Raw genomic sequence first — 24,867 nt, 5'->3', positions numbered from 1 at the left:
CAATCTTTTCCATAGTTAACCACACCTAACCAGTTTAAGATTTAAGAATCTTTCATTAATAGAGTTGTATTGAAGACAACTTTTCAACTTTATATGCAACTTTAGACATTGTTTTAATATATTGTCAGCTCTGCTTGATTTAAGGAAGAGAAAACTAGAGAGCATATATATGGACAAGATATATTAGCAATTACCTTACTATTTCAAAGAATCAAGAAAGACAAATGTAACAGTGACTGTTGCATCCAATTTATTGCATCCAAATTATTGTATCCAATAATTTTTCTCAGCTTTTTGGTGTGTGTGTAAGTCAAATTTGGGAGTTTTTTGTTTTTGTTTTGTTCTCTGGAGTTAACAAAGACATTTAGCATCTAAATATATGTCTACCATTTTGGGCTCATGAGAATTTCTTTAAGAAATTTCTTTAAGAATTGTATTTGATAAATTAAAAGAGTAGTTACATGTATATGTATAACTAAATCATTTTGCTGTTTACTTAAAACTAATGCATTACAAATAAACTATACGCCAATATAAAATACATTTTTAAAAAAAATTAAGACTCCAGAAGAAACTTAGACACCAAAAGAACATTAAGAAAGATTACATTTGTAGTTGATAAGTTTCTTGACTTCCCTTTCTTAGAAAAAAATGAATGAGGAAGTATGATTCAAACTTGAATCATGTGTTGACTTGCTTTATAACGGGAAAAAATTGTCAGAGCAAAACAGTTTGGCAAATTAAATCTGAGATAACTACAAAACTAATAAAATTCACATTGACAACAATTAAAGTGATGATGATTTTTAGTGATGTGCTCTCAGTTTGAGAATAGTAAAATTATTATAGCTCTGGTTCATTTGAGTTTCACATATTTATTCTCTTGTGCACCTTGTGTGGACTCAGTTCTCTCACCACTTTTCTCTTCTTTTGTGATTCTTCACCTGGGGAGATTTTGTCTCCCAAGGGACACTTGGCAATGTCTGGAGACATCTTTGATTATCACAACAAGAGAGATGGTGTTAATGGCACCTAGTGAGTAGAGACTAAGGATGCTGCTAAACATCCTACAGTTCACAGAAAAGCTCCTTGCAACAAAGAATCTGGCCCAGAATATTGATCAGTAGTGCTGAGGTTGAGAAACTCTGTTCTCTTAGAACTACTGAAAAACTTTCAAGTACCCATGATACTGTGTGGCCTTTGTTTGATACAGACCAGTTTCTGTCATTATAAGCCCCTAGTTATGTTGTAAACATTTATACTGTTTTCATCTCAGTGATCTCAGATATATTCATGCATTACTCTGTTTTAGAGATTCATCAAAATGAAAGTAAAAAAATTAAGGATTTCTTATATTGAATTACCTTATCCATTAATATAGAATATATCTGTGATTCCTGGTCTGGCAAAAAAAATCTAGCTGGTATGATTAATGAATGTATGTAAGTTGATTTCTTCATCTTAATCAAAAACCCATCTTAGGTATAAAACAAAGAACAGATGCAGTCTAAGTTTGTTATTATAGTTCTTTTTCCTGCCTTTAGGATTTCTAAGGAGACTTTAATTGACCTTGGTACAAAACAGCCACAAAGCAGCTAAGTAACTCCTAAGAGGAGGAGATAGGTCCTATTTTTCATTCCTCTTTGATGGACATGAACTTACCATACAAATGGACCTACCATTTTCCAAATTTATGCTCTAAAATCATAGACACCCTGTCTTGTCTTCCAGGCAGGCACACAGGATTATTATGAATCTGAGATAATAGGTAAGTACTTTCAACCCTATATTAGTAATCCCTAGTTTGCATCTTCTGTCAAAGTTACACCATTAAAACTTTCCAGAGAAATAATCTATATGTTAGTGGTAAACTTCCTAGTATAGGTAGGATCCTGAACACGCCCTTATCTTTATTAAGCACAAATAATCACTAGTGGTTAAGAACCTGCCTGCCAATGCAGGAGACATAAGAGACACGGGTTTGATCCTTGGGTTGGGAAGATCCTCTGGAGAAGAATGGCTGTCCACTCCAGTATTCTTGCCTGGAGAATCCCATGAGCAGAGGAGCCTTGTGGGCTGTAGTCCATAGGGTCGTGAAGAGTTAGAGACGACTGAAGCAATTTTGCGAGCACACACACACAATGTCTCAAAAAGGATCTATTTGGTCACCTTCATTTGTGGTGATTTTTGTAATCCTCCCCACCTCCTTGGTGCTATGTACATCTCACTATTCACTAGTTTTTCTCAGTTTTCTGAGATATCTTGTGAAGAGAGTCATTAATATGCAAGTATTAAGACCCAGCTTGATTTTCAGAGATGAAAATCCTAATTAGACATTTTGGCTGTTTTTAGCAGTTTAACACTCTTTAATAGTGATAATTTTGTACATTTTGAGATCTCCAAGGGTAAGCCTTCCTTTTCTTAAGAGGTAATCCAATCTGTGATGCATTTTTATATAAGTTTCATATGCCTGAGTGTTCAATAAACGTTAGTATTCATCTTCTACCTTTGTTGGCTTAGTTACAAAAGTTAAAGTTGACTGTGAAGCAAAACATTTTTCCATCTCTACCTCTGTGCCTTTTTATTTTACATAGCTTTTAAAAACACATATCTGCTAATGGATATACAGTAGAAACCATTTTCTTTAGCCTTGCAAGATTTAAATTCCAAACTCCAAAGAATAATCTCTTTCCCATAGGTAAATTTGTAGCAGCACAGTGGTCGGTGCATTATTTTAACACTGATGTGTTTTAGTTTTGCTTTCTTAGTGTCTTGTTACTCATTCAGGATTCTTCCAGTCTTACTCTTTTATTTGTGCCACTAAGGGGCCCTCCTCACTAGCTTCCAGTACATAAACTAGAGATCACAAATTCCCCCAGATGCATGCACAGTTGACCCTTGAACAACATGGGGTTAGGGGTGCCAACCCTCCATTCAGTCGAAAATCTGAGTATGATTTGTTGTTGGCCCTTCGTATCTGAGATTTCTCTCCCTCTCGATGGTTCCATATCTGTGGATTCAACCAACCCCAGATCTGTAGTACTGTAATGTTTATTATTGTACTGTAGTATTTACTATTGAAGAAAATCCTGTCATATAGTACTGTAGTATTTACTATTGAAAAAAATCCACATATCAGTGGATCTACACAATTCAAACCCATGTTATTCAAGGATCAACTGTGTTTGTCTGGTATTTGTGGTGGTAGTTTTTTCTCCTTTAATTTCAGTTGATTCCCAACATTTTTAAATGAGATGTTACATAATTCAGGTTTTGATTTATCTTGAAAAATTGAAGCTTCTGAGAACATTGGGCCTACATAATCAACATAACAGTTGGCTAAAGCTGAAAGCTTACCTTCTCTTTAGAAATGCATGTGCTCCTTCTCCAATTATATATATATGATTTCCACTTCATCTTCTCTCTTACACCAACCTGTGTTACCTGCCAAATCCCGCTATAAACATTTTTAAGTTTGTGACTCAGGACTATACCTTTCCCTCACCTCCAACAAGCTTCCACAGGTTGTAGTTGATGCTAGGAAAGTAGCACATTGAAAAGACGCCTGCTTGTTCCTGCTTAGTTAGTGTTTGTATAACTTCCTTGCAGTTTCAAAACCATGTGGTAGTACGATCCAGTTATCAAAATCTGGTACTGTAAAGCAACCTTGAGAAATTGCTTGAACTTGTTCATAGAATCAATATCTCCATCAGAGTAAAGAATGCTTTCAGCCTGCCTCTTCTTCCTGCTAAAATAGCTTCAGTATGAAAACCCCTGTACTGTTCTACTTTTTTTAAAAAAAAGAAATACCAAGGTCTATTTTAGCTGTAAAAATAATGGTTTCCTGGATTTTGTAAATGACTGAACTAAATTAAATTACTAAACCATTTAAGCCTGTAACAGGTATTAGTGACTTCTCTATTCTGAACTATACAGAGTAGAATCTCTAACTACTACATGATTTAAATTAACTTTGTCTAAACTGTTGACTTTCTGACAGCATTGCTTGCTCTTAGTTAACTATAGCACCTGGTAATGTGTACCAAAAAACAGAAATGTTCAGAGTTTTCCTCGCCTCTCAAAAATAAAATAGGTTCTGAATTGAAGTATTTTGAGAAATTGTTTGGTGATGGAAGGAATGATCATTTTTGGACTTCACATGGGCTTCATTCAAGTTTAGTGTACTCTCCACTTGAAATTTCACTACTTGTCCAGTTTTTGCCAAGATACATTCAATCCTCTATGCTTGGCACTTCCTACATCAGGACAGTAAGCATACCAAAGCCAGTTGAACCTCTGGCAAGACCACTGCAGATTTGAAATGTAACTATATTCCTTTTTCAGTGCAACTTACGATGTTCAGTGCAGGGGTCACAGTGGATGGGACACAGAAAAGTATCAATAAAAACAAAACTAAAAAGGCAAGGTGAGAAAAGATAATTCTCGGACTAAAGTAAAATGAAAAAGATCATTCTAAGTGAAACCACTAAGATTAGCTACTATGAAGATATTTCATAGCTGCTGTATATTTGAAGTGTTGATAGAAAATTATAAATTAGAAAAATAATAAATTGATTATTGTAAAAATGTGAAAAAGGTTAAGAAAATCATAAAGTATTTATGAATGCCAAAGCTTTATAAATACTGACTTAAAGAGCACAGTTCACTTCTGAAGAGATTTTTCTCTGAGAAGCAAAAGCAAATGTGATGAGAGAGGAATGTATCTCAGAACTTAAGCATATTGTAGTTGTAATTTAATAACCTACAGCAGAGAGGTGAAAATTTTAGGTTCGGTTGTGTTTTGTATTGCTGTGGATGCCATTTTCTTTGGGACTGTTTTAGTTAATAAAAGAATGACTTCATTTGGCCAGTCTCCTAAAAATTGAGCATGATTTGAGCCTTTTCACCTGTTAAATCTTACCCACCACCTCTGCTTTTGTTGAAAATAGACTCCTTACACCCTGCTATCACAGCATAGTTAATCTTGGAAAACTCTGTGTCTGTTCAGGGAAACCGTCTGCTTTTGTGATCAGGGGTAACCCTAAGCAGACCTTTTCGGAGCTAAGGTTGCTGGTAAACCCTATACTTTAATACTGTTAGTATGTATTTCTAACTCTGTTCTTCCTTTTGGCACTCAGTTCCAAAGTGAATAAAAGTGATTCTGCCTTATTTACATTCTGTAGCTTTCAACTGGTTTTCTGCTCGTGTACACATACATTCTTCACAGTGGTGCACCATGGGAGATTCTGGCATATCAGGCTATATGTTCTGTTGTAATCTCAAAAGTTAAAGCAACTTCAGGAATGATAAGTTTATGAACAATATTACTGAAAAGAGAACTCTGAACTAGGATGTTGCTGTTTCATTTGCTTTGGGCCTAAGCAGCTCTTCTGAATTATGCTCCTTCAAATTTTACATAGAGGGCAAATCTTTGTTTTCAGATATGATCTCAAGGATTACATAGATATTCTTAAAACTTGTTATCTGCAAAACCACAATGGTATACCATTTCACACCTACTTAGGTTGCCAAAATGAAAGAAATTCAGTAAGCGCTAGAGAAGATATGGAGAAATTAGAACTTTTCTACACTGCTAGAGGGGTAATAAAATGGTGCAGCCCCTGTGGAAAACACTTGATAGTTCCTCAGAATGTTAAATATAAAGCTACCATATGACCGATATATACTCAAGAGAAATAAAAACAGGTCCACATGAAAACTTGTACAGGTTTGTTTACAGCAACACTATTCATCGTGACCCAAAAGAGGAAACAACTGAAATATCCATTAAGTGATGGATATACAAGATGTGGCAGTCATACAATGAAATGTTATTCAGCAATAAAATAGAATGACTTACTGATAAATACAGCATGCATGAATCTTGAAAATATTATGCTAAGTGGAAGAAGCCAGTCACAAAAAAACCTTATATTGTATGATTTTGTTTATATGAAAAGCTTAGAATAAGCAAATCTATGGAGAATACAGTTCAGGTTTCCACACATTGGGTAGCAAGGGACAGTGAGGAATGAATGCTAATGGTTGGGTTTTCCTTTGGGGATAATGGAAATATTCTAAAATTAGTGCTGCTGGTGGTACAACTCTGAAAATATACTAATAAACCCACTAAATTTTACACTTTAAATGGATTAATTTTATGATATATGAAATACATATTAATAGAATTATTTTTAAAAACTTCATTATCAAAGTTAACTTTTAGTAGTGATGATGGTGACTTCATGTACATAGATATGTGTGTGTATGTTTAGGTATGGATGTGTGGAAAATACCTTAAAGCAGTATATGCATGATGCTATTCATACCATACTTTTAAGGTTTTTGCTGAATTTCAGAACATAAATATAATGCAGTGATTTTATGACAGATTAATTTGACATTCACCAAATGATATTAAGTTATTGTGTTTCAGAGTAATTGTGCACAAATAAAGTATTGCCATAAATCACTAATTAGAATTACAGTTACTTAGCCCCAAAAAATGTATACTTGTCTATTTCCCCTCTGACTTTTTTCAGTATCTGTAATCAGCATTAGTTTTAGTTTTCTGTTACAAAACATTTGGGTTTCTATGTTACTGAATAAAACTCATTTTCATCACTTACTGATATGCACGTGCTAAAAGAATTTACACCTAATGCCCAGTAACTTGGATTTCCTTAATCTTTCAACTCGAATCTTTTTTCCCTGAGTGGTTTACTGCTGAGGCTCTCTGTGTTCTCTGCTAGTCTTTTCCCTCCCTCACTGCACAGTGATTTCCTGGACTGGCTCATCCAGAGGCATCACACACACTGAATCTTGAATTGGCCAAGTAACTGCAGCATGACTGCTCCGGTTTGGGAGAGGAGAGACATTCCTCATTAATGTTCTGTCATTGGAGAGAGGCTGGGAACAGTGGGGAGAAAAGCCATGGATTTAGGGGTATGTGGGATCGTTGACATAATGGAAAGGGAGTAGTTGAAGCTCAAAAAAGGCTGGATTATGTTTGGGCAGAAAAACAGATTGAGTTATAAACAACCACTGCTTCTTTGCTCACTATTTTCCATCTCCGTTCATGAAGTCTCCTGTACCATAGATAAGGTGTGTGTGTTGGAGGGTTAGTTATGAAGGAAGACTAAGAGCAGTCTGTCTCCTTGGAGAGAGGGATTGCTGTCTGGTGAGAGAAAGAAATCACAGATAATCTTCTGACCCCAAAGAGATAGAATTCAGTTTCTCTTTAGAATTGCATGTGTATTGGAACATAGGATGTTTAGTGGCAATAGAAAATACTCTCTGCCTATTTTCTAATACCTGAAATTCTCTTCACATGGAAATAACGGTTTTATTATTTAAAGTGCAATAATTTTAAATACTTGAGAAAGATAATAGATTTATTCCTAGTGAAGTATACTCAATCAAATATAAGCTTCTAGCATCAAATTTTGTTGTGGTTCAAGAGAGAAGTGTAGCATCAAAAGATATTAAAAGTATTTTATTAGATTGAGGTCGTTACTATCTTTTGTTGGTAGGGAAAACAGTGTGCAGAAGTCTGTGGCTCATTCATTCCTGGCTCGCATACATCACCACTCCTTACTGTTGACACTCCACATTATTAATAACGTGGGCAAGCTTATCATCTGCACCAAAAACCTGGTAAGATATACCAGATTCTCAGTTCCTTGGTTTAATTGTTCAGAGTTGAAAGGTAGAGCAGGATTTTGTGTCTGGAGCAGATATTTTTCTGCCAGTACACTGCGGTTTAGCCGGTTTTAAGAACTGGAAATGTCATTTACATTTGAAGTGGTCTTTAGCCCAACTGTGGATGGATATTTTAAGTGCTGGGTTATTTGTTAAGTTCGTCCCTCTACTGGTCTTTTGGGAAATTTAATGGAAATGCCAGCTACCATGTGATTGAAATCAATGAGAAATTATGTTTCCTGCCACAAGTGTGTATACTTTTTTGGACATTTGTTGTTGATTTTTTAGAAAAACAGGATCTTCAAACCCTTTCATTATGAATGGGGTTTGGTCTCCTTTCCTTTGAATCAGATATTTTCCAGCTAAAATTGTGTTATATGGCTTAAATTTATATTAATAAACATTAATAGTTGAATAAATACGTAAATTTATTAGCAACTTTCTTCAGAAATTATACTTTATAATTTTCAGAGATAATATATAGGACATAGTAGCTTTGGAGTCACCTAAATGATTAATTAGATCCATTCACATTAGACAGTGTGCTGGTTTGAAGGTTTTAACTTGACTTTGTGTGTACAGTATGGAATTTGCTCAGCCTTTGAAAATAGTTTTGGATTGATGACACATCTGTACTTTTTGATTTCCTTACTGGAACTCTGTCTTCTTTGACAGACAGATATGTTGCTCTTTTATTCTTGTTTAGAAAAGGTTATCTAAAGTTTAGTTCCCCTCAGAATTCAAGTGGAAAGTAAAAGTACAGGTCACAGGGAGAATTTCATGTGGGTATTCAGTGACAAATGAGCTAAGCTTGGTAGCCTTTTGAAATAAAATAGGCAACTTCGGAAAACTGACTCTGAATTAGGGTCTTATACCTTTATAAAAAAAAATTACTTTTTAGATTGGAAATTGAGAAGTTTCTGGTCAGTACTTTTTTTGCCATTGGTCCAATTCTGTTCAGAAGTTAAGGGGCTTAAAATTCTGACCTTTTGGTTCTCTAAAGAACGAGATTTATGAGAATTCCCTGGCAATGCGGTGGTTAGGACTCAGCACTTTCACTGCCAGTGCCTGGATTCAACCCTGACTGGGGAACTTAACCTACATGCCAAGCAGTGTGTCCGGACAAAAAAAGAGTAAGACTTCCTTACTATATAATAGTAATACCTAGGAAAACTATGTTATTTAACTTGACTGTGTCTCTAGCCGGAGAAGGCAATGGCACCCCACTCCAGTACTCTTGCCTGGAAAATCCCATGGATGGAGGAGCCTGGTGGGCTGCAGTCCATGGGGTCACTGAGGGTCGGACACGACTGAGCGACTTCACTTTCACTTTGCACTTTCATGCATTGGAGAAGGAAATGGCAACCCACTCCAGTGTTCTTGCCTGGAGAATCCCAGGGACGGGGGAGCCTGGTGGGCTGCCGTCTGTGGGGTCGCACAGAGTCGGACACGGCTGAAGTGACTTAGCATATGTCACTAGTAAATATAGGAAAATATTTCTTACCAAACTTTCCTACGGATGATAACAAAAAGAAATTGTTGAAAATCAAGGATCCAGTGTTTTAAGCCATATTATTCACCAGCCACTTACCAGATGCAGTCTGTGGGTTTAGTGCTGCTCCTTAACAATGCAGGGTTGATTATAAAGATAAGCCAAAGTTCCTGCCCCAAATACAGGGGAAGGGGCAGAATTGAACCATTTAGATATAAAAAATGCTTTACATGTATTTATTTTGACACTTAATCTTGTTAATCTATTGCTATATAACCCTGTTTTTCTAATGAGGGATTTTGAGTTCAGAGAGGTGAAACTGAAATTTTATACATACTGCCCTTCTGAAAGACAGGAATAAGTAGTCAGACAAAATGATGGTTGCTAGGTGAGCACTGTAACAAAGTGCTAGTAAGACAGCTCAGAAAGAAAAAGAATCCCATCTTATGTAGAGATCAATAGAAACTTTGTGAGGGGAATTCAGTTTGACCTTGAATAGAAAGAAGAGACTTGGGTTTAGGAATCCATTTTTACCATTGGAACACCCTTATCTAAGAGAGACCTCAAATAGACATTTTGGGTTTGGGAAAGTTGCCAAGTCTTGTCTTTAAGATTTGAGTTAAATTCTAGGGTTCCAAATTCTCTTTTTAAAACCCCAGACTTGACCATAGAGTTTATAGAGGTGATATAGGAGTGTTGCCTATATCTTGTATAGGATTGGAATTTGCACTTGTTTTATTGATATCATCCTATTTTCTTCCTTCCCTACTTCTAATTATTGTGGTGGGTGGGAATTTGAGATGGGAGGTCTTCAGGATGATGTGGAAATAGTCTGTCCCTTCAACTTCAAGTTTGTACCAAGTGGCTGCTGAATGACTGGAAATCATTGACTTGGCCTGGAGACTCAAGACTTTGATAAAATGCTCATTCTTTTAGACAGGGTCCTTTAGTTTGGGAAATAACTCCTAAAAGTGTAAGACGGAAAGGAATGACTGGGTGTGGGGAGATTTTTCCAGGCCTATGAGGTGGCTGGAGAAAAAACAGTAGAAATGAGAAGAAATATGACATTTTATTTATCTTGGCCAGAGAGCCTGTTAAGTGTTTGGGTCAGGAAAAAAACTAGGTTTGTGGCCTAAAATAATCATTCAGTAGACCTGATAGACTCTCCATGCCCCATTCTCCTTGGAAGGAGGAATTTGGAATTCATGTTTATTTAAAATAGTTGCTCCTTCATCTTGAAGTGTTTTTTATAAAAAGCTTAATTCTGAGTAGCCAGCCTCAGTAAAACAATTTTGCCAGCCGTCGGTTACTTGAACATCCCCCAAATAAAGGTAAATAAGACTAACTACTCATAGACCGCAGTGGTCTCTCCTGAAGTTCTGTAACCATTTTTCCTAAAGGAATGGAGACAGTTCCATTTATCTAGAAGGGATTATTACTGTGTCAGTCTGTGTATGTACACATACATGTTTTGTGCAGGTGCTTCCCTCTCCTCAAACGTTTTAGAGTTGATGGCTTTGTCCCTGATTGTTCAGTATAATAGTTTGCAGTCACTAAGAGAGCTTGTGTAGTAATGCTTGCTTTATTTTTTTTCTCTTCCACTCTTGTTTTATTTTTTACTTTTTTTTTTCTTTGTGATGTGACATTTTCAGCTGATGTATTGAAAGCAAATCCTTCTAATTTGGAAGCCCAGATCACAAGAGTGAGTTTTTCTACTAGTGTCTTTAGCTGTATATCTTTTTCTGTGTGTGTCTTTCCACCCTTTCCCTCTCCCAATTCAAAAATACTCAAAACACATTTCATAAATATTAGATAAGAAAATTCCTCTGTCTGTTCAGCATCATGCCTTTCCACAAAGCAATGTCCACTTTATATTGGGTCAAATTCCTTTTCTCAGTGCTGTTGTAAAAAGCATAGGTTAATGTATGTGTTTTGTTTTGGTTTGTTTGCTTTTATATTCTCTAGTATGTTGAAACTGATTTTAGTTCTGTCTTCATTGCAGATAGATATGTCTGGATTCTTGTCATCAGTGTGTCATAACACTGTTGTTATTTTTTGGTTGTTGTTTTTGTTTTAAGGATAATTATGTATAGTATCTTCTGAGAATAAAAGACCCATTCTTTCATCAGGATTTTAAGTAATAAATTCTTTGGCTTATCTATTCTCCCATCTCATTCCCTGGTTGTTCCTCTTGGGGCCATGAAGGAATGAAAAGCCACACCTATTACTTTGTAATTTCAGCAGACTGACCAGATGAAAGTGGTCAGACTGGTGAGCTCTGAACATGCAAGCATTGGAAGACGGTTTGATTAATTCACAGGAAAACTGTTCATGATGAAAAGAATAGCACCTTTTAATGGGGAAAGCAAAGTAGGCTTTCTATTTGTTAGTCTGATTCAGATAACCTTCCCATGTAAGCTGTACATTGCTTTTTAAGATCTTACACCTGGGTAATTTTCTGTACTGGCTTAACCCCTTTCTGTTCTCTTTGGCTTGTGTTATTACAGTTTAACTCATATTCTATTTGTCTAGTTTTGCATCCTGAAAGAGCAGGTGATTGAATAGTCCCTTTTCTTTTCTCCTAGTGTTCTAAAATTTGTTTGTTGCTTCTGAAATTATTTAATTTTGGCCAATAAAGCAAATGGTATGCTGTCCTAATTAGGAATGCAGATACTCCAGGTGCTTTACCCAGAGTAATCAGCCATTGTGTTTTCAATTACCATAAGAGTACAACAATGTATATTCTACACTATGCTAAAACCATTGATTATGGATAAAAATTCTGAAGGCCTTGCTTTCAGGATCCCCAAGTTATTCTAAATCACCCACTCCCTGTTCCTTTCTTTTGTTACCTCAGAGATTGAAAGATCTCAAGCAGAGAGAGTTTGCTCGAAATGTCTCCTCAAGATCCCGCAAGGATGAGAAGAAACAGGAGAAAGCCCTACGGCGGCTCCACGAGTTGGCAGAGCAAAGAAAACAAGCTGAATGGTGAGGACACTGTCTCTCTGAGGGCTTACAAATAATTAATAATTTTTAAGATTTAAGAATTTAATAATCCTTTTCTTAAAAAATTAAGGTATAATTGACATATAATCCTTAAATTTTAAATAGATCTTCTTTCAAGCTAAAAGAATATCTATACTTGGAGTATAATATACTGATTAAGAATATGCACTCCTGGAACTTCCCTGATGGGCCAGTGGTTAAGGGACCATCTGCCTTGCAGTGTAGGGGATGTGGGTTCGATCCCTGATAGAGGGAACTAAAATCCCACATGGATCAGAGCAGTTGAGCCTACATGCTGCAACTAAGACCCAACACAGCCAAATTAAAAAAAAGAAGAAGAATATATGCTCCTGAGGCCATAAACCTATGATCTGTGTGACCTTAATTATCTAAGCTCTATGCCTCAGTTTCCTTATCTGTAAGATGGAAATGATAATAACTTAATTCTTACAGTTCTTGTGAGAAGTCATTAAGTTGTTATATCAAAGTGCTTACAAAAGAATTCTAGCACATAGAAGATCCTCAGTAAATCAGTAAATTATGCAAATATTATTCCCATTCTCCATCTTTCCTTGCCTCTCTGCTTGAGGGATCTCAGTGCCCAACCAGGGATTGAACCCCGAGCCATGGCAGTGAAATCGCCAAGTCCTAACCACACCAGGGAATTCCCCTCCCATATTATTCTTATGTAGAAAAGCACATACCTTACAGTATTCTACTGGAGCAGATTTCAGTGTTTTAACTGTGTAGAGTTCAGTCAGTTCAGTTCAGTTCAGTCGCTGAGTCGTGTCCGACTCCTTGCAACCCCGTGAATCGCGCAGCACACCAGGCCTCCCTGTCCATCACCAACTCCCGGAGTTCACTCAAACTTAGGTCCATCGAGTTGGTGATGCCATCCAGCCATCTCATCCTCTGTCGTCCCCTTTTCCTCCTGCCCGCAATCCCTCCCAGCATCAGAGCCTTTTCCAATGAGTCAACTCTTCGCATGAGGTGGCCAAAGTACTGGAGTTTCAGCTTTAGCATCATTCCTTCCAAAGAACACCCAGGGCTGATCTCCTTCAGAATGGACTGGTTGGATCTGCTTGCAGTCCAAGGGACTGTCAAGAGTCTTCTCCAACACCACAGTTCAAAAGCATCAATTCTTCAGCGCTCAGCTTTCTTCACAGTCCAACTCTCACATCCATACATGACCACAGGAAAAACTATAACCTTGACTAGACGGACCTTTGTTGGCAAAGTAATGTCTCTGCTTTTGAATATGCTATCTAGGTTGGTCATAACTTTCCTTCCAAGGAGTAAGAGTCTTTTAATTTCATGGCTGCAGTCTCCATCTGCAGTGATTTTGGAGCCCCAAAAAATAAAGTCTGGCACTGTTTCCACTGTTTCCCCATCTATTTGCCATGAAGTAATGGGACCAGATGCCATCATCTTCGCTTTCTGAATGTTGAGCTTTAAGCCAACCTTTTCACTCTCCACTTTCACTTTCATCAAGAGGCTTTTTAGTTCCTCTTCAGTTTCTGCCTTAAGGGTGGTGTCATCTGCATATCTGAGGTTATTGGTATTCCTCCCGGCAATCTTAATTCCAGCTTGTGCTTCTTCCAGCCCAGCGTTTCTCATGATGTACTCTGCATATAAGTTAAATAAGCAGGGTGACAATATACAGCCTTGACGTCCTCCTTTTCCTATTTGGAAACAGTCTGTTGTTCCATGTCCAGTTCTAACTGTTGCTTCCTGACCTGCATATAGGTTTCTCAGGTGGCAGGTCAAGTGGTCTGGTATTCCCATCTCATTCAGAATTTTCCGCAGTTTATTGTGATCCACCCAGTCAAAGGCTTTGGCATAGTCAATAAAGCAGAAATAGATGTTTTTCTGGAACTCTCTTGCTTTTTCGATGATCCAGCAGATGTTGGCAATTTGATCTCTGGTTCCTCTGCCTTTTCTAAAACCAGCTTGAACATCTGGAAGTTCACGGTTCACATATTGCTGAAGCCTGGCTTGGAGAATTTTGAGCATTACTTTACTAGTGTGTGAGATGAGTGCAATTGTGCGGTAGTTTGAGCATTCTTTGGCATTGCCTTTCTTTGGGATTGGAATGAAAACGGACCTTTTCCAGTCCTGTGGCCACTGCTGAGTTTTCCAAATTTGCTGGCATATTGAGTGCAGCACGTTCACAGCATCATCTTTCAGGATTTGAAATAGCTTAACTGGAATTCCATCATCTCCGCTAGCTTTGTTCGTAGTGATGTTTTCTAAGGCCCACTTGACTTCACATTCCAGGATGTCTGGCTCTAGGTGAGTGATCATACCATCGTGATTATCTTGGTCATGAAGATCTTTTTTGTACAGTTCTTCTGTGTATTCTTGCCACCTCTTCTTAATATCTTCTGCTTCTGTTAGTTAGTAATAAGCAATAAAGCCTAGGAGATTCTATTTATTTCTCTACAGATTCCTGCCTTCTTGAGTATTGTTTTTAATGTTCCTTCATGGTTCTTGATGATAAGTATGGGGCTGGTATTTAGCCTTAGGTGGAATTAGCCCCCCTTAGCCCCACCTAGGGCTGCATTCCCAAGCAGCTAGTCTTTGATGGACCTAGTCTTTGAGCATCTGAGAATTCATGAGGTATGTGCCTCAATCTGAAGGATTTAGGTCCCTCTGTTTGTTTTTAAAGGCTGGCCAGGAACAAGAGGAGCTGGTTACAGTGGAAAGAAAAACTATGTGACTTTTAAAAGTTTACAGTGACGTTGAGGCCAGAGTTTTCAAGATCGTGACCTTTCTAGATTTTTGGGTACTTGTTTACTTATTAACTTCTCTTGTGTTTTGGAAAAAGGAGGAAGGAAGAGAACACATATAGTGTAAGTTTTGAAACAGAATTAACCCATGACCTCTAATACTGAGTTACAATGCCTGTAAACTGATTCTGATTCCTTCTTAGCAGTTCTTTATGTAATAAATACATTCCTCTTGGACTTGTTGTAAGGATACTTTCTTTAAAAATATATACCAGACCACTTTTTAGTTCCAGACATATTTTAGTACATGTTTTTCTTCATTGGTGACTTTTAGTTCTTTTTTATGTATTTATTCAATCAAACTGTGCAGCATTAGTACTGTTTAAGAAATAAACAGTTAAAAGATGACCAAGTAAACTCTTGGGAAGATAGAAGAAGGTTTTGATCCATCATCAGGTATATTTCATCATCCTAGGAGTAATGCATGACCCCATAGTATATTGGAGTTGCATGGCAAAGAGTAAGCAAAAGGTCACAATAAATTCTTTTTTATTTCAGTTTGAAGGTTTCTTTCCTATGGGGTGGATTTTGTGACACAGTGAGAGTATCTCTTGCTACCCTAGTCAGGTGGGTTCCATCTTCCAATAACAAGAGTTCAGATAGCAAAGGGGTTACCATATTATCTGAATATATTTGGTCCCTGAGTTTAGGACAACTAGTAGTTAGGGTTTAGATTAAGAGAATTTCATCCAAATAATTGTCTTCAGGTCTTGAGTTTGGCTTAAGAGATACCTGTATAACCCACACTGTAAAAATTTCAGATGTGACAGGAGTTTAAAACACTGGCTCTGAGGCTCCTTGGTGTTTCTGTTTTCAAAGCTGAGAAAGTACTTGGTAGAATCATGATCGTTGTATGGAGTGCCCAGAAGATGTCATAAAACCAAAGCAAATGTTTGGACATGGTGCCAGGAGATAGACACAGACTCTTCATTTCTGTAACAGACATGCTAACCTAACCACAGACCATCAGAGAGTAGCACAGTGGAGGTCTCTGACTGTGTTCAGCTCAGGGAATAGGCACATTTTAAAAAATTGAAATCTGAAAGCAGAGAAGAAATCGAGGGTTGTGTTTTTGTTTTGGTTTGGTTTTTAGCTGTACAAAGTACAATTGATCCTTGAACAATGTGGAGGTGAGGGGTGCTGATGACTCCAGTCCCCACACAAACTCATACACCTACACAGTCAGAAATTGTGTATAACTTTATAGTCAGTCTTCTGTATTTGCAGTTCCACATCCAAAGATTCAGTCAGCTGCAAATTGTGTGACATGTATATACTAAAAAAAAAAAATCTGTATAAGTGGGCCCTTGTATTTCAAACCTGCAAACCCATATCATTCAAGGGTGAACTGTGCAACCTTTGGGAATAAATTTTCAGCCATATGTTTGGTAGCATAATGATGGGTAGGATGGTACAGTAAAAATTGAGAGCAGATACAAGACAGGTGGGCTATGCCAGATGGTAATGATAGTGTATTCAGTTGTGAGGTTAAACCTCAGTATTTAGACAGCTTAGGAAGAAACAGCAGTAACTGTCTATCCCTATGAATGTAGCTCGGTAGATTAGCAATATGAGACTTTGCCTTACCTTACTGAGCAAGTTCCTTCCGTTAGCATAGTGCTGAGGAAGGACCACCATTCAGTGTCTTTAAGATCTGCCTGTGATGAATGGTCAAACATAAGAGAGAAGTGTTTTAGAAGTATGAGGGACTTCCCTGGTGGTCCAACAGTTAAGACTCTGTGCCTCCACTGCAGGGAGCATGGGTTTGATCCCTCCTCAGGGAACTAAGATCCTGCATGCTTTGTGGCACGGCCAAAAAAATAACATAGTATGAAATGTACCCCTAAACCTGTTTTTTTGTTTGTTTTTCATTTTTCTAAACCATTGTATAGTGCACCTGGAAGTGGTCCCATGTTCAGACCAACCACAGTGGCTGTAGATGAAGAAGCTGGAGATGATGAGAAGGATGAATCAGCAACAAACAGTGGCACAAGTACCGCTGCTGCTTGTGGCCTGGGATCTGAATTCTCCACGGATAAAGGAGGCCCATTCACTGCAGTACAAATCACTAATACCACTGGGCTGGCACAGGCTCCTGGGCCAGCCTCTCAAGGCATCAGCTTTGGCATTAAGAATAATCTGGGGACCCCACTACAAAAATTGGGAGTGTCATTTTCCTTTGCCAAGAAGGCTCCTGTCAAACTCGAATCAATAGCATCAGTTTTCAAGGACCACGCAGAGGAAGGGACCTCTGATGATGGAACAAAAGCTGATGAAAAGGGTGCAGACCAAGGACTGCAGAAGGTGGGAGATTCTGATGGTAGCAGTAATCTCGATGGTAAAAAAGAGGATGAAGACCCTCAGGACGGAGGGTCCCTTGCCTCAACATTATCTAAGTTAAAAAGAATGAAGCGAGAAGAAGGAGCTGGGGCTACAGAGCCAGAGTATTACCACTACATCCCCCCAGCACACTGCAAAGTAAAACCTAATTTTCCTTTTCTGCTCTTTATGAGAGCCAGTGAACAAATGGAAGGTGATAATAGTACACACCCAAAGAATGCCCTAGACAGCAAAAAAAGTAGTTCTCCCAAGCCTAAAGGCTGCATCAAGGTGACAGCAAGCCAAGGACCGGAAAAGACAGTCAGTGAAGTCTCCGAACAGCAAATGGAAACCAGTGCGGCTGAGCCCTCAGAGCCTGGAAGCAAAGCTGAGACAAAGAAGCCCTCAGGAGGGGATGTAAGTGAGCATAGTTTAGAGATTCAGAGTCAGAAGGATTCAGAGATCCAAATGTGTGAGTCTGACCCTCATAAAGAAACTTCTCGGGCTACTCCAGCAGGGAGAGAAAGCCGGGAGGGACCCAAACATCCAACTGGTCCTTTCTTTCCGGTTTTAAGCAAAGATGAAAGCACTGCCCTCCAGTGGCCATCAGAACTGTTAATTTTCACGAAGGCAGAACCCTCCATTTCGTACAGTTGTAACCCTTTGTATTTTGACTTCAAGCTTTCAAGGAACAAAGATGCCAGAGCAAAAGGGACAGAAAAGCCAAAGGACATAGGAGGCTCCTCAAAGGACCATCTCCAAGGCCTTGATCCTAGTGAGCTACATAAAAGCCAGGAGGAGGAAGAGAGTGTTCAACATTCTTCAGGAGGCAGAATCGATGCACCTGCTTCAGGGGCTGCCTGTAGCGGCCTAAATAAGCAGGAGCCTGGGGGTAGCCATGGATCAGAGACAGAAGACACAGGGAGAAGCCTTCCTAGCAAGAAAGAACGATCTGGGAAGTCCCACCGACACAAAAAGAAAAAGAAGCACAAAAAATCCAGCAAACATAAACGGAAACACAGGGCTGACCCAGAAGAGAAAAGCTCTAAGGCAGAATCTGGGGAGAAGTCTAAGAAGCGCAAGAAGCGAAAACGAAAAAAGAATAAATCATCAGCCCCAGCAGATTCTGAACGGGGGCCCAAACCAGAACCCCCTGGTAGTGGTAGCCCTGCACCACCAAGAAGACGGCGGCGAGCCCAGGATGATTCGCAGCGGAGATCCCTTCCAGCTGAGGAAGGGAGCAGCGGCAAGAAGGATGAAGGCGGAGGCAGTGGGAGCGCCCAAGATCATAGTGGGAGGAAACACAGGGGTGAACCTCCCGCATCATCCTGCCAGCGAAGAGCTGGCACCAAGCGGAGCAGCCGATCCAGCCATCGAAGTCGACCCAGTAGTGGAGATGAGGACAGTGATGATGCATCATCACGCCGGCTGCACCAGAAGTCTCCATCCCAGTACAGTGAGGAGGAGGAGGAGGAGGAGGAGGAAGAGGAAGAGTCGGGCAGTGAGCATTCCCGAAGCCGCTCACGGTCTGGCCGGCACCATTCCTCTCGCCATTCCTCCCGGCGCTCTTACTCCAGTAGCTCAGATGCTTCTTCAGACCAGAGCTGCTATAGTAGACAACACAGTTACTCTGATGACAGCTATAGTGACTATAGTGACCGGTCACGAAGGCACTCCAAGCGCTCCCATGACTCTGATGACTCAGACTACGCCAGCTCCAAGCACCGGTCCAAGCGGCACAAATATTCATCTTCTGATGATGACTATAGCCTCAGTGGCAGCCAGTCCCGAAGCCGATCTCGGAGTCATACCAGAGAGCGCTCAAGATCCAGGGGCCGTAGCCGCAGCAGCAGCTGTAGTCGCAGCCGGAGCAAAAGGAGAAGCCGCAGCACCACAGCCCACAGCTGGCAGCGGAGTCGGAGCTATAGCCGGGACCGCAGCCGCAGCACCCGGAGCCCTTCACAGAGATCAGGCTCCAGGAAGGGATCGTGGGGGCACGAGAGCCCTGAAGAGAGGCGTTCTGGTCGTCGAGACTTCATTCGCTCTAAAATCTACCGCTCCCAGTCTCCCCATTACTTCCGATCAGGCCGGGGAGAAGGTCCTGGGGAGAAGAAGAAAGAAGACGGCAGAGGAGATGATGGTAAGGGAATAGGCCCACCCTCCCAGAACAGCAGCGTTGGCCCAGGAAGAGGGTCAGAAGGTGACTGCAGCCCTGAAGACAAGAACTCTGTCACTGCCAAGCTGCTGCTGGAAAAGATTCAGTCAAGGAAAGTGGAGAGGAAACCCAGTATGAGTGAGGAGGTGCTGGCCACCCCTAATAAAGCCGGTCTCAAGCTCAAGGACCCCCCACAAGGTTATTTTGGACCCAAGCTCCCCCCTTCTCTTGGCAACAAGCCTGTCCTTCCTCTGATAGGGAAGCTCCCAGCTACCCGAAAGCCCAACGCCAAGAAATGTGAAGAGTCTGGCTTAGAAAGGGGAGAAGAGCAAGAACAGTCAGAGACAGAAGAAGGGCCTCCAGGGAATAGTGATGCTCCATTTGGACATCAGTTCCCCTCAGAGGAGACAGCTGGCCCCTTATCAGACCCACCCCCAGAAGAGCCAAAGTCTGAAGAAGCTACTGCTGATCACCCTGTGGCTCCACTAGGCACCCCAGTGCACTCTGACTGCTATCCTGGGGACCCATCCATCTCCCATAACTACCTCCCTGACCCCAGCGACGGGGACACCCTTGAGTCCCTGGATAGTGGCAGTCAGCCAGGCCCCGTGGAGTCCAGCTTGCTGCCTATAGCATCAGACCTCGAGCCCTTCCCCGGTTACGCACCGCCCAGTGGGGAACCCAGTATTGAGTCAGTTGATGGAGCCGAGGATGCATCCCTCGCCCCACTGGAGAGCCAGCCCATCACCTTCACTCCCGAGGAGATGGAGAAGTACAGCAAGCTCCAGCAGGCCGCACAGCAGCACATCCAGCAGCAGCTTCTGGCCAAGCAGGTGAAGGCCTTCCCCGCTTCGGCCGCCCTGGCCCCAGCCACTCCAGCCTTGCAGCCTATCCACATTCAGCAGCCGGCCACGGCCTCTGCCACCTCCATCACAACTGTGCAGCATGCCATCCTACAGCATCATGCCGCAGCAGCTGCCGCTGCCATTGGCATTCACCCCCACCCTCACCCCCAGCCACTAGCCCAAGTGCATCATATCCCCCAGCCCCACCTGACCCCCATCTCCTTGTCCCACCTCACTCACTCCATCATCCCTGGTCATCCCGCCACCTTTCTGGCTAGCCACCCCATCCACATCATTCCTGCCTCAGCCATCCATCCCGGGCCCTTCACCTTCCACCCTGTTCCACACGCTGCCCTCTACCCTACCCTGCTGGCTCCCCGGCCTGCTGCAGCAGCTGCAACTGCCCTCCACCTTCACCCACTACTTCACCCCATCTTCTCAGGTCAGGACCTGCAGCACCCCCCCAGCCATGGCACATGAGTTAGGGGACAGGAGCCCAGACAGGGCCAGGGAAGGTGACCCATGCATCTTCCTTTGGGGTGTCGAGCCATTAATACCAGCAAGTAGAAGCTGGAATGGGCAGTGTCTGACAGCCAAAGAAGTGAGTTTTGGCTTGCAGGGGTGGTTTTAGATTTGAGGTTTGCTTTGGGTTTACTATCAGGGATTTTTTTTCCCTTTTTCCTTTTCTGTTTGTCCCTCCCTCTCCTGTGTTTCTAGGCTAGGGAACACCAGTAAGTGCTACCCACCCCTCTTCGGCAACATCCCCAAACTGTCGAGTTTAGATACTCCCCTCCTCCCTCTACTTTTTATCCTCTGCACTTCTGTGTATAAATTTTAAAACATTTTCCTCCTCTCTGGTTGGCGGGTTGTCCATCCGGTCCTGCCTTCTCAGTGTCTTTGACCTTGGTGACCTTATTTATCCCGAGTGAGGTGGAAAGGGAGTCTGACCTGGAACCAGATGCCACTCAGGCTGTCATTTGATCCACTTCCCACACAAACAGAGCCACACGTTTGGCACTGTTGTCCTTGTGTCCCTCATCCCAGAAGAGACATCTGCATATCCCAGAAAAGAAGATCGTATCATGAATAGAAGCTGCGGAACAGAGAGGAGCTCATGTGTCCGAAGGGTGTATTTACTTCTGTCATGTTGATGTTTCCTTCTTAATTTATAGGATTTTTTTAATGTAAAAAATTGCACTGAACTCTATAAACGTAAATGCTGCTTTTTGTAGCTCATATAAAAAGGTTCCATATTTGTAGTATACTGCAATAATATTTTTTACATCCAGCTCTTTAAGTGATCCTTGTTCTGGTGGCTTTGTGTAAATATGTTTGCCCTAGTTGAATTAAGAAACTTTAAAGGTTATCAAATGAAAACAAAACAAAAAATAAAGTATTTGTTTTCTGCTAGATGCAAAAATGACTAAGCATGTATATTTTATCAAGTTCATGTATTTTTTGAAGTTATGAACCATAAAAATGTTAAAAAGAGGAACATTGCTTAACTTTTTTTTTTGCTGAGACCTAATTTGCAGTAAGTGGTGCCGCCAGTACTGGGAGTTTTGAACTAACGGGCTGCAGTCAGCTAGGGGTATTGAGGAATAGTTTTGACAGTCTCCCTTATGTGGTTTGCCATTTCATACAGAGAAACTGGTGGGCCCCACGGAGGAGGAGAGAGATTCAAGAGCTTTATTCTCTGGAAGCAGTGAGATTCAAAGTGATTGTCCTTGGGGATTCCTGGGTTTCCAGGGTGCCTGTCCCAGGCAGTCCATTTGCCTTCCTAGTACTTAGCCCCCTCTGACAAAAATTTTTCATGTGCCTTTTGGGTTGGCTAGAAACTGAAGTAGAAGTAGACTGGAGCGTGGTAGAGTTGGGACGGTCTTCCTCCTCTAATTGAGGTGAGCACATTTTTAGATTCTGCAGATTTTTCTGCTTCATAGTTTCCATGCCTCTACCCAGCTTAGTTTAGGCAGTAAAGATTCCTTTTTTCTTTTCTCTCATGACACTTAGCAGAGGCAGTACCACCTGAATTCCTCTTCCTCCTCTTCTTACCTTTCACCTGGCTCTCAGTCCTGATGAGTACAATGACCCAAAGGTGTTCATCTTGTAGATCTCGTCTTCTTTGATGTAGTTAGAACTTCCCTGTTGGGAATTTCCTTACCTACTCCTGTGGCTAGAATTGGTTGGCTGGTCACCTGACAGGAAAAACAAAACCCTACGTACATGGGCCAGGGCTCCGTGTTCTGCCTTTCTTCTTCAATGTCCAAGACAGAAAGGCTTTGAGTTCATGTCAAGCAAGTGCTGGGCAAACAGAGACTCTGTTGAGCCTTCTACCTGTTCAGTGCTCCTCATCTGATTCAGAAGCATCACTTTTTTGATAAATAGCACTGGAAAATGAAATCATCTGTTTGAAGTGAAGGGACTCATTTTTCTTTGCTTTCAGCCCATGTAAATAAATAATACAGTATTAACATTTTTGTGCTGCTTCCCATTAGCTTGTAGATTGAGCCATACTCTGGCTGCCTCTCTACCTTCCTGGGGGCAGTTTCCTTTAATTTCCACAATAGTGATTTTAAAACTAAAAGGAGAAACAAAATAATCTATCCTTACTTACAAGCATAACAGATTGTATTTAACTTTATCACATATGATAGAGATATATACGCTGTAAAATTAGGGAAAGGAACTTTCTAATAAACCAATGATTTGTGGAAACTTTAGAGTCTGTCGTGATTGTTGCCCCATCCACTGAGTGGGGAAGGGATGGAGTTATGGGTCACAAATAACATCTTGTATGAAGTGGTCAAAGGATAGATTCTTATGAACCAGCTGTTTATGATGTTTAGATTGTGCTTCTCAAAGCTCAGTCTGTGCAAGTAGAGGTGAAACGTTGTGTTGTGGGAGGAAGTGATGGTTAAGTTTCTGTCAGTCTTACGTAGATGTCTTGGAATGTATATCTCCTTTCCACCAACTCTCCCAGATTTGTTTTTCTTTTTGGCTGCATTGGGTGGCATGCAGGATCTTTCCCTGACCAGGGATTGAACCTGTGCCCCCTACAGTGGAAGCATGGAATCTTAATCTCGACTACCAGGGAAATCCCGATTTGGGGGCTTTTGAGTGGACTTCAGGGCAATTGAAATGAGTCACCTGCCTGGCCTTCCCTGCCAGAGTCCTGAGTCCTCCAGTACCAGTCCTGAGTTATTCTCAACCCTTTACTATGAGTACAGTGCTAGAGAGCTACCTGGTAAAAGGAAGAATGTGCTAATTGTTACTGAGCAGATAAAATTCTCTACTCTTCTTTATGCAAAAGGCAGGGGAGATTGTGCATCAAATGCTTACCATAGTCCTGTAGTGATGAATTCGTTTCCTCTCTTCTTCAGCCTTTCAAGAAGGAACAGTACAATGTCTATTTCTATTTTCCTATTCTTACACAGTTGTATTCTCCCCTTGAAAAGAGAAGCTATTCCACTTGAACCTTGAGTTGGATGCTCAACTCAGATCTGCCTATTTCTCTAAAATAGCAAAATCCCCGCCCCCAAGTAAAGGATGTTAGAAAATGAAAAGTGGAAATTCCCTGGCGGTCTGGTGGTTGGGACTCTGCATTTTCACCACCATGGCTTGGGTTCAGTCCCTAGTCAGGGAACTAAGATCCCCCAAGTCTTGTGGCACAGCCCAAAAAAAAAAAAGTGGTGTTCTGAGCAGGCAAGGTGTCAGCAAAGAGGCAGACTGACCTGTAGAGATCCTCCATGTGAAGGTCTGTGCGGCTGCCTGATTACAGCAAGGGTTCTGCTACCTGCCTCAGCCGCCTGGGCTGCAACATGGAAGTTCTTCCTCCTCTACACCCTCAGTGACTAATTCAGGCCTTGTCAACCCTTTCCATTCTTGTTTGCCAGGGGTACCATCACCTCATCCCGTGTCTGAATTATTGCAGCCTTTTCCTGGCTGGCCTCCCTGACTCGGATATACTGGATTTTCAGAATTGTGGTTCATTTAGTACTCGCTGCTTCCCAGTAAAATAGTAAACTCTTGAGAGTGTAGGGACCAATTCTTATACTTTTTTTTTTTTTTTTTCTTAATCCCTTAGACTAGTGTTTTATGTAGGGAGTTGAACACTTTCAGTAACATTTTGATTATGTGTTCAAGAAAGATAAAAGCAAAGCAAAATACTATTAGTAACAGGATTATGCATCAGGATTTAGCAAGGAAACATCAAAGATGAAGATTTTTCTCTATATCCTCCACATTGCCTAGCTCACTGCCAGACCCATGGTAGTTCAGCAATTGTTGACTTCATGAAGGCTTAGCATTCATTGAGAGATTCGAAGACTTAGGCTGATGGGATGGAAAAGTGAGAGCAATGTGTCAGCCCTCCTCTGCCTACTGTCAACTCAGCTGTGTCCCCAACAGCACTCCCACAAGGAATAGAATCTATTGAATACCAAAACTGTCCCTTCCCAAATCTGATCCTGTTTGAGTTAATGATACTACCCATCCTACCAGCCAGCCAGCATAGCTCTGAATTACTTTTGACACCTCCCTACCACATGGCAGGTGCTGATT

The 24,867-nt window shown here is 40.9% G+C and overlaps 1 protein-coding gene across 8 annotated transcripts in view; it reads left to right on the top strand.

Annotated features, from left to right (window-relative positions):
- The window catches only part of GPATCH8 (G-patch domain containing 8), a 95,134-nt gene extending 72,107 nt beyond the window's left edge, over positions 1-23,027 (top strand). For 5 of the 8 annotated variants that reach the window (XM_027517206.1, XM_027517208.1, XM_027517210.1 and 2 more), the window contains 4 exons: positions 1,732-1,768; positions 10,846-10,895; positions 12,051-12,181; positions 16,881-23,027. In XM_027517206.1, the coding sequence (XP_027373007.1) occupies positions 1,732-1,768; positions 10,846-10,895; positions 12,051-12,181; positions 16,881-20,787 (4,125 nt within the window). In that variant the 3' untranslated portion in view covers positions 20,788-23,027. The remainder of the gene's footprint in view (positions 1-1,731; positions 1,769-10,845; positions 10,896-12,050; positions 12,182-16,880) is intronic. The other 3 variants (XM_027517207.1, XM_027517213.1, XM_027517212.1) reach the window with 1 other exon arrangement.
- The last annotated feature ends 1,840 nt before the right edge of the window (positions 23,028-24,867 follow it).

This window comes from Bos indicus x Bos taurus, chromosome 19 (assembly GCF_003369695.1).
Source record: "Bos indicus x Bos taurus breed Angus x Brahman F1 hybrid chromosome 19, Bos_hybrid_MaternalHap_v2.0, whole genome shotgun sequence".
Taxonomy (NCBI): Eukaryota; Metazoa; Chordata; class Mammalia; order Artiodactyla; family Bovidae; genus Bos; species Bos indicus x Bos taurus.
The sequence above is the reverse complement of the archived record's forward strand: the minus strand, read 5'-3'. Positions and strand labels throughout refer to the sequence as shown.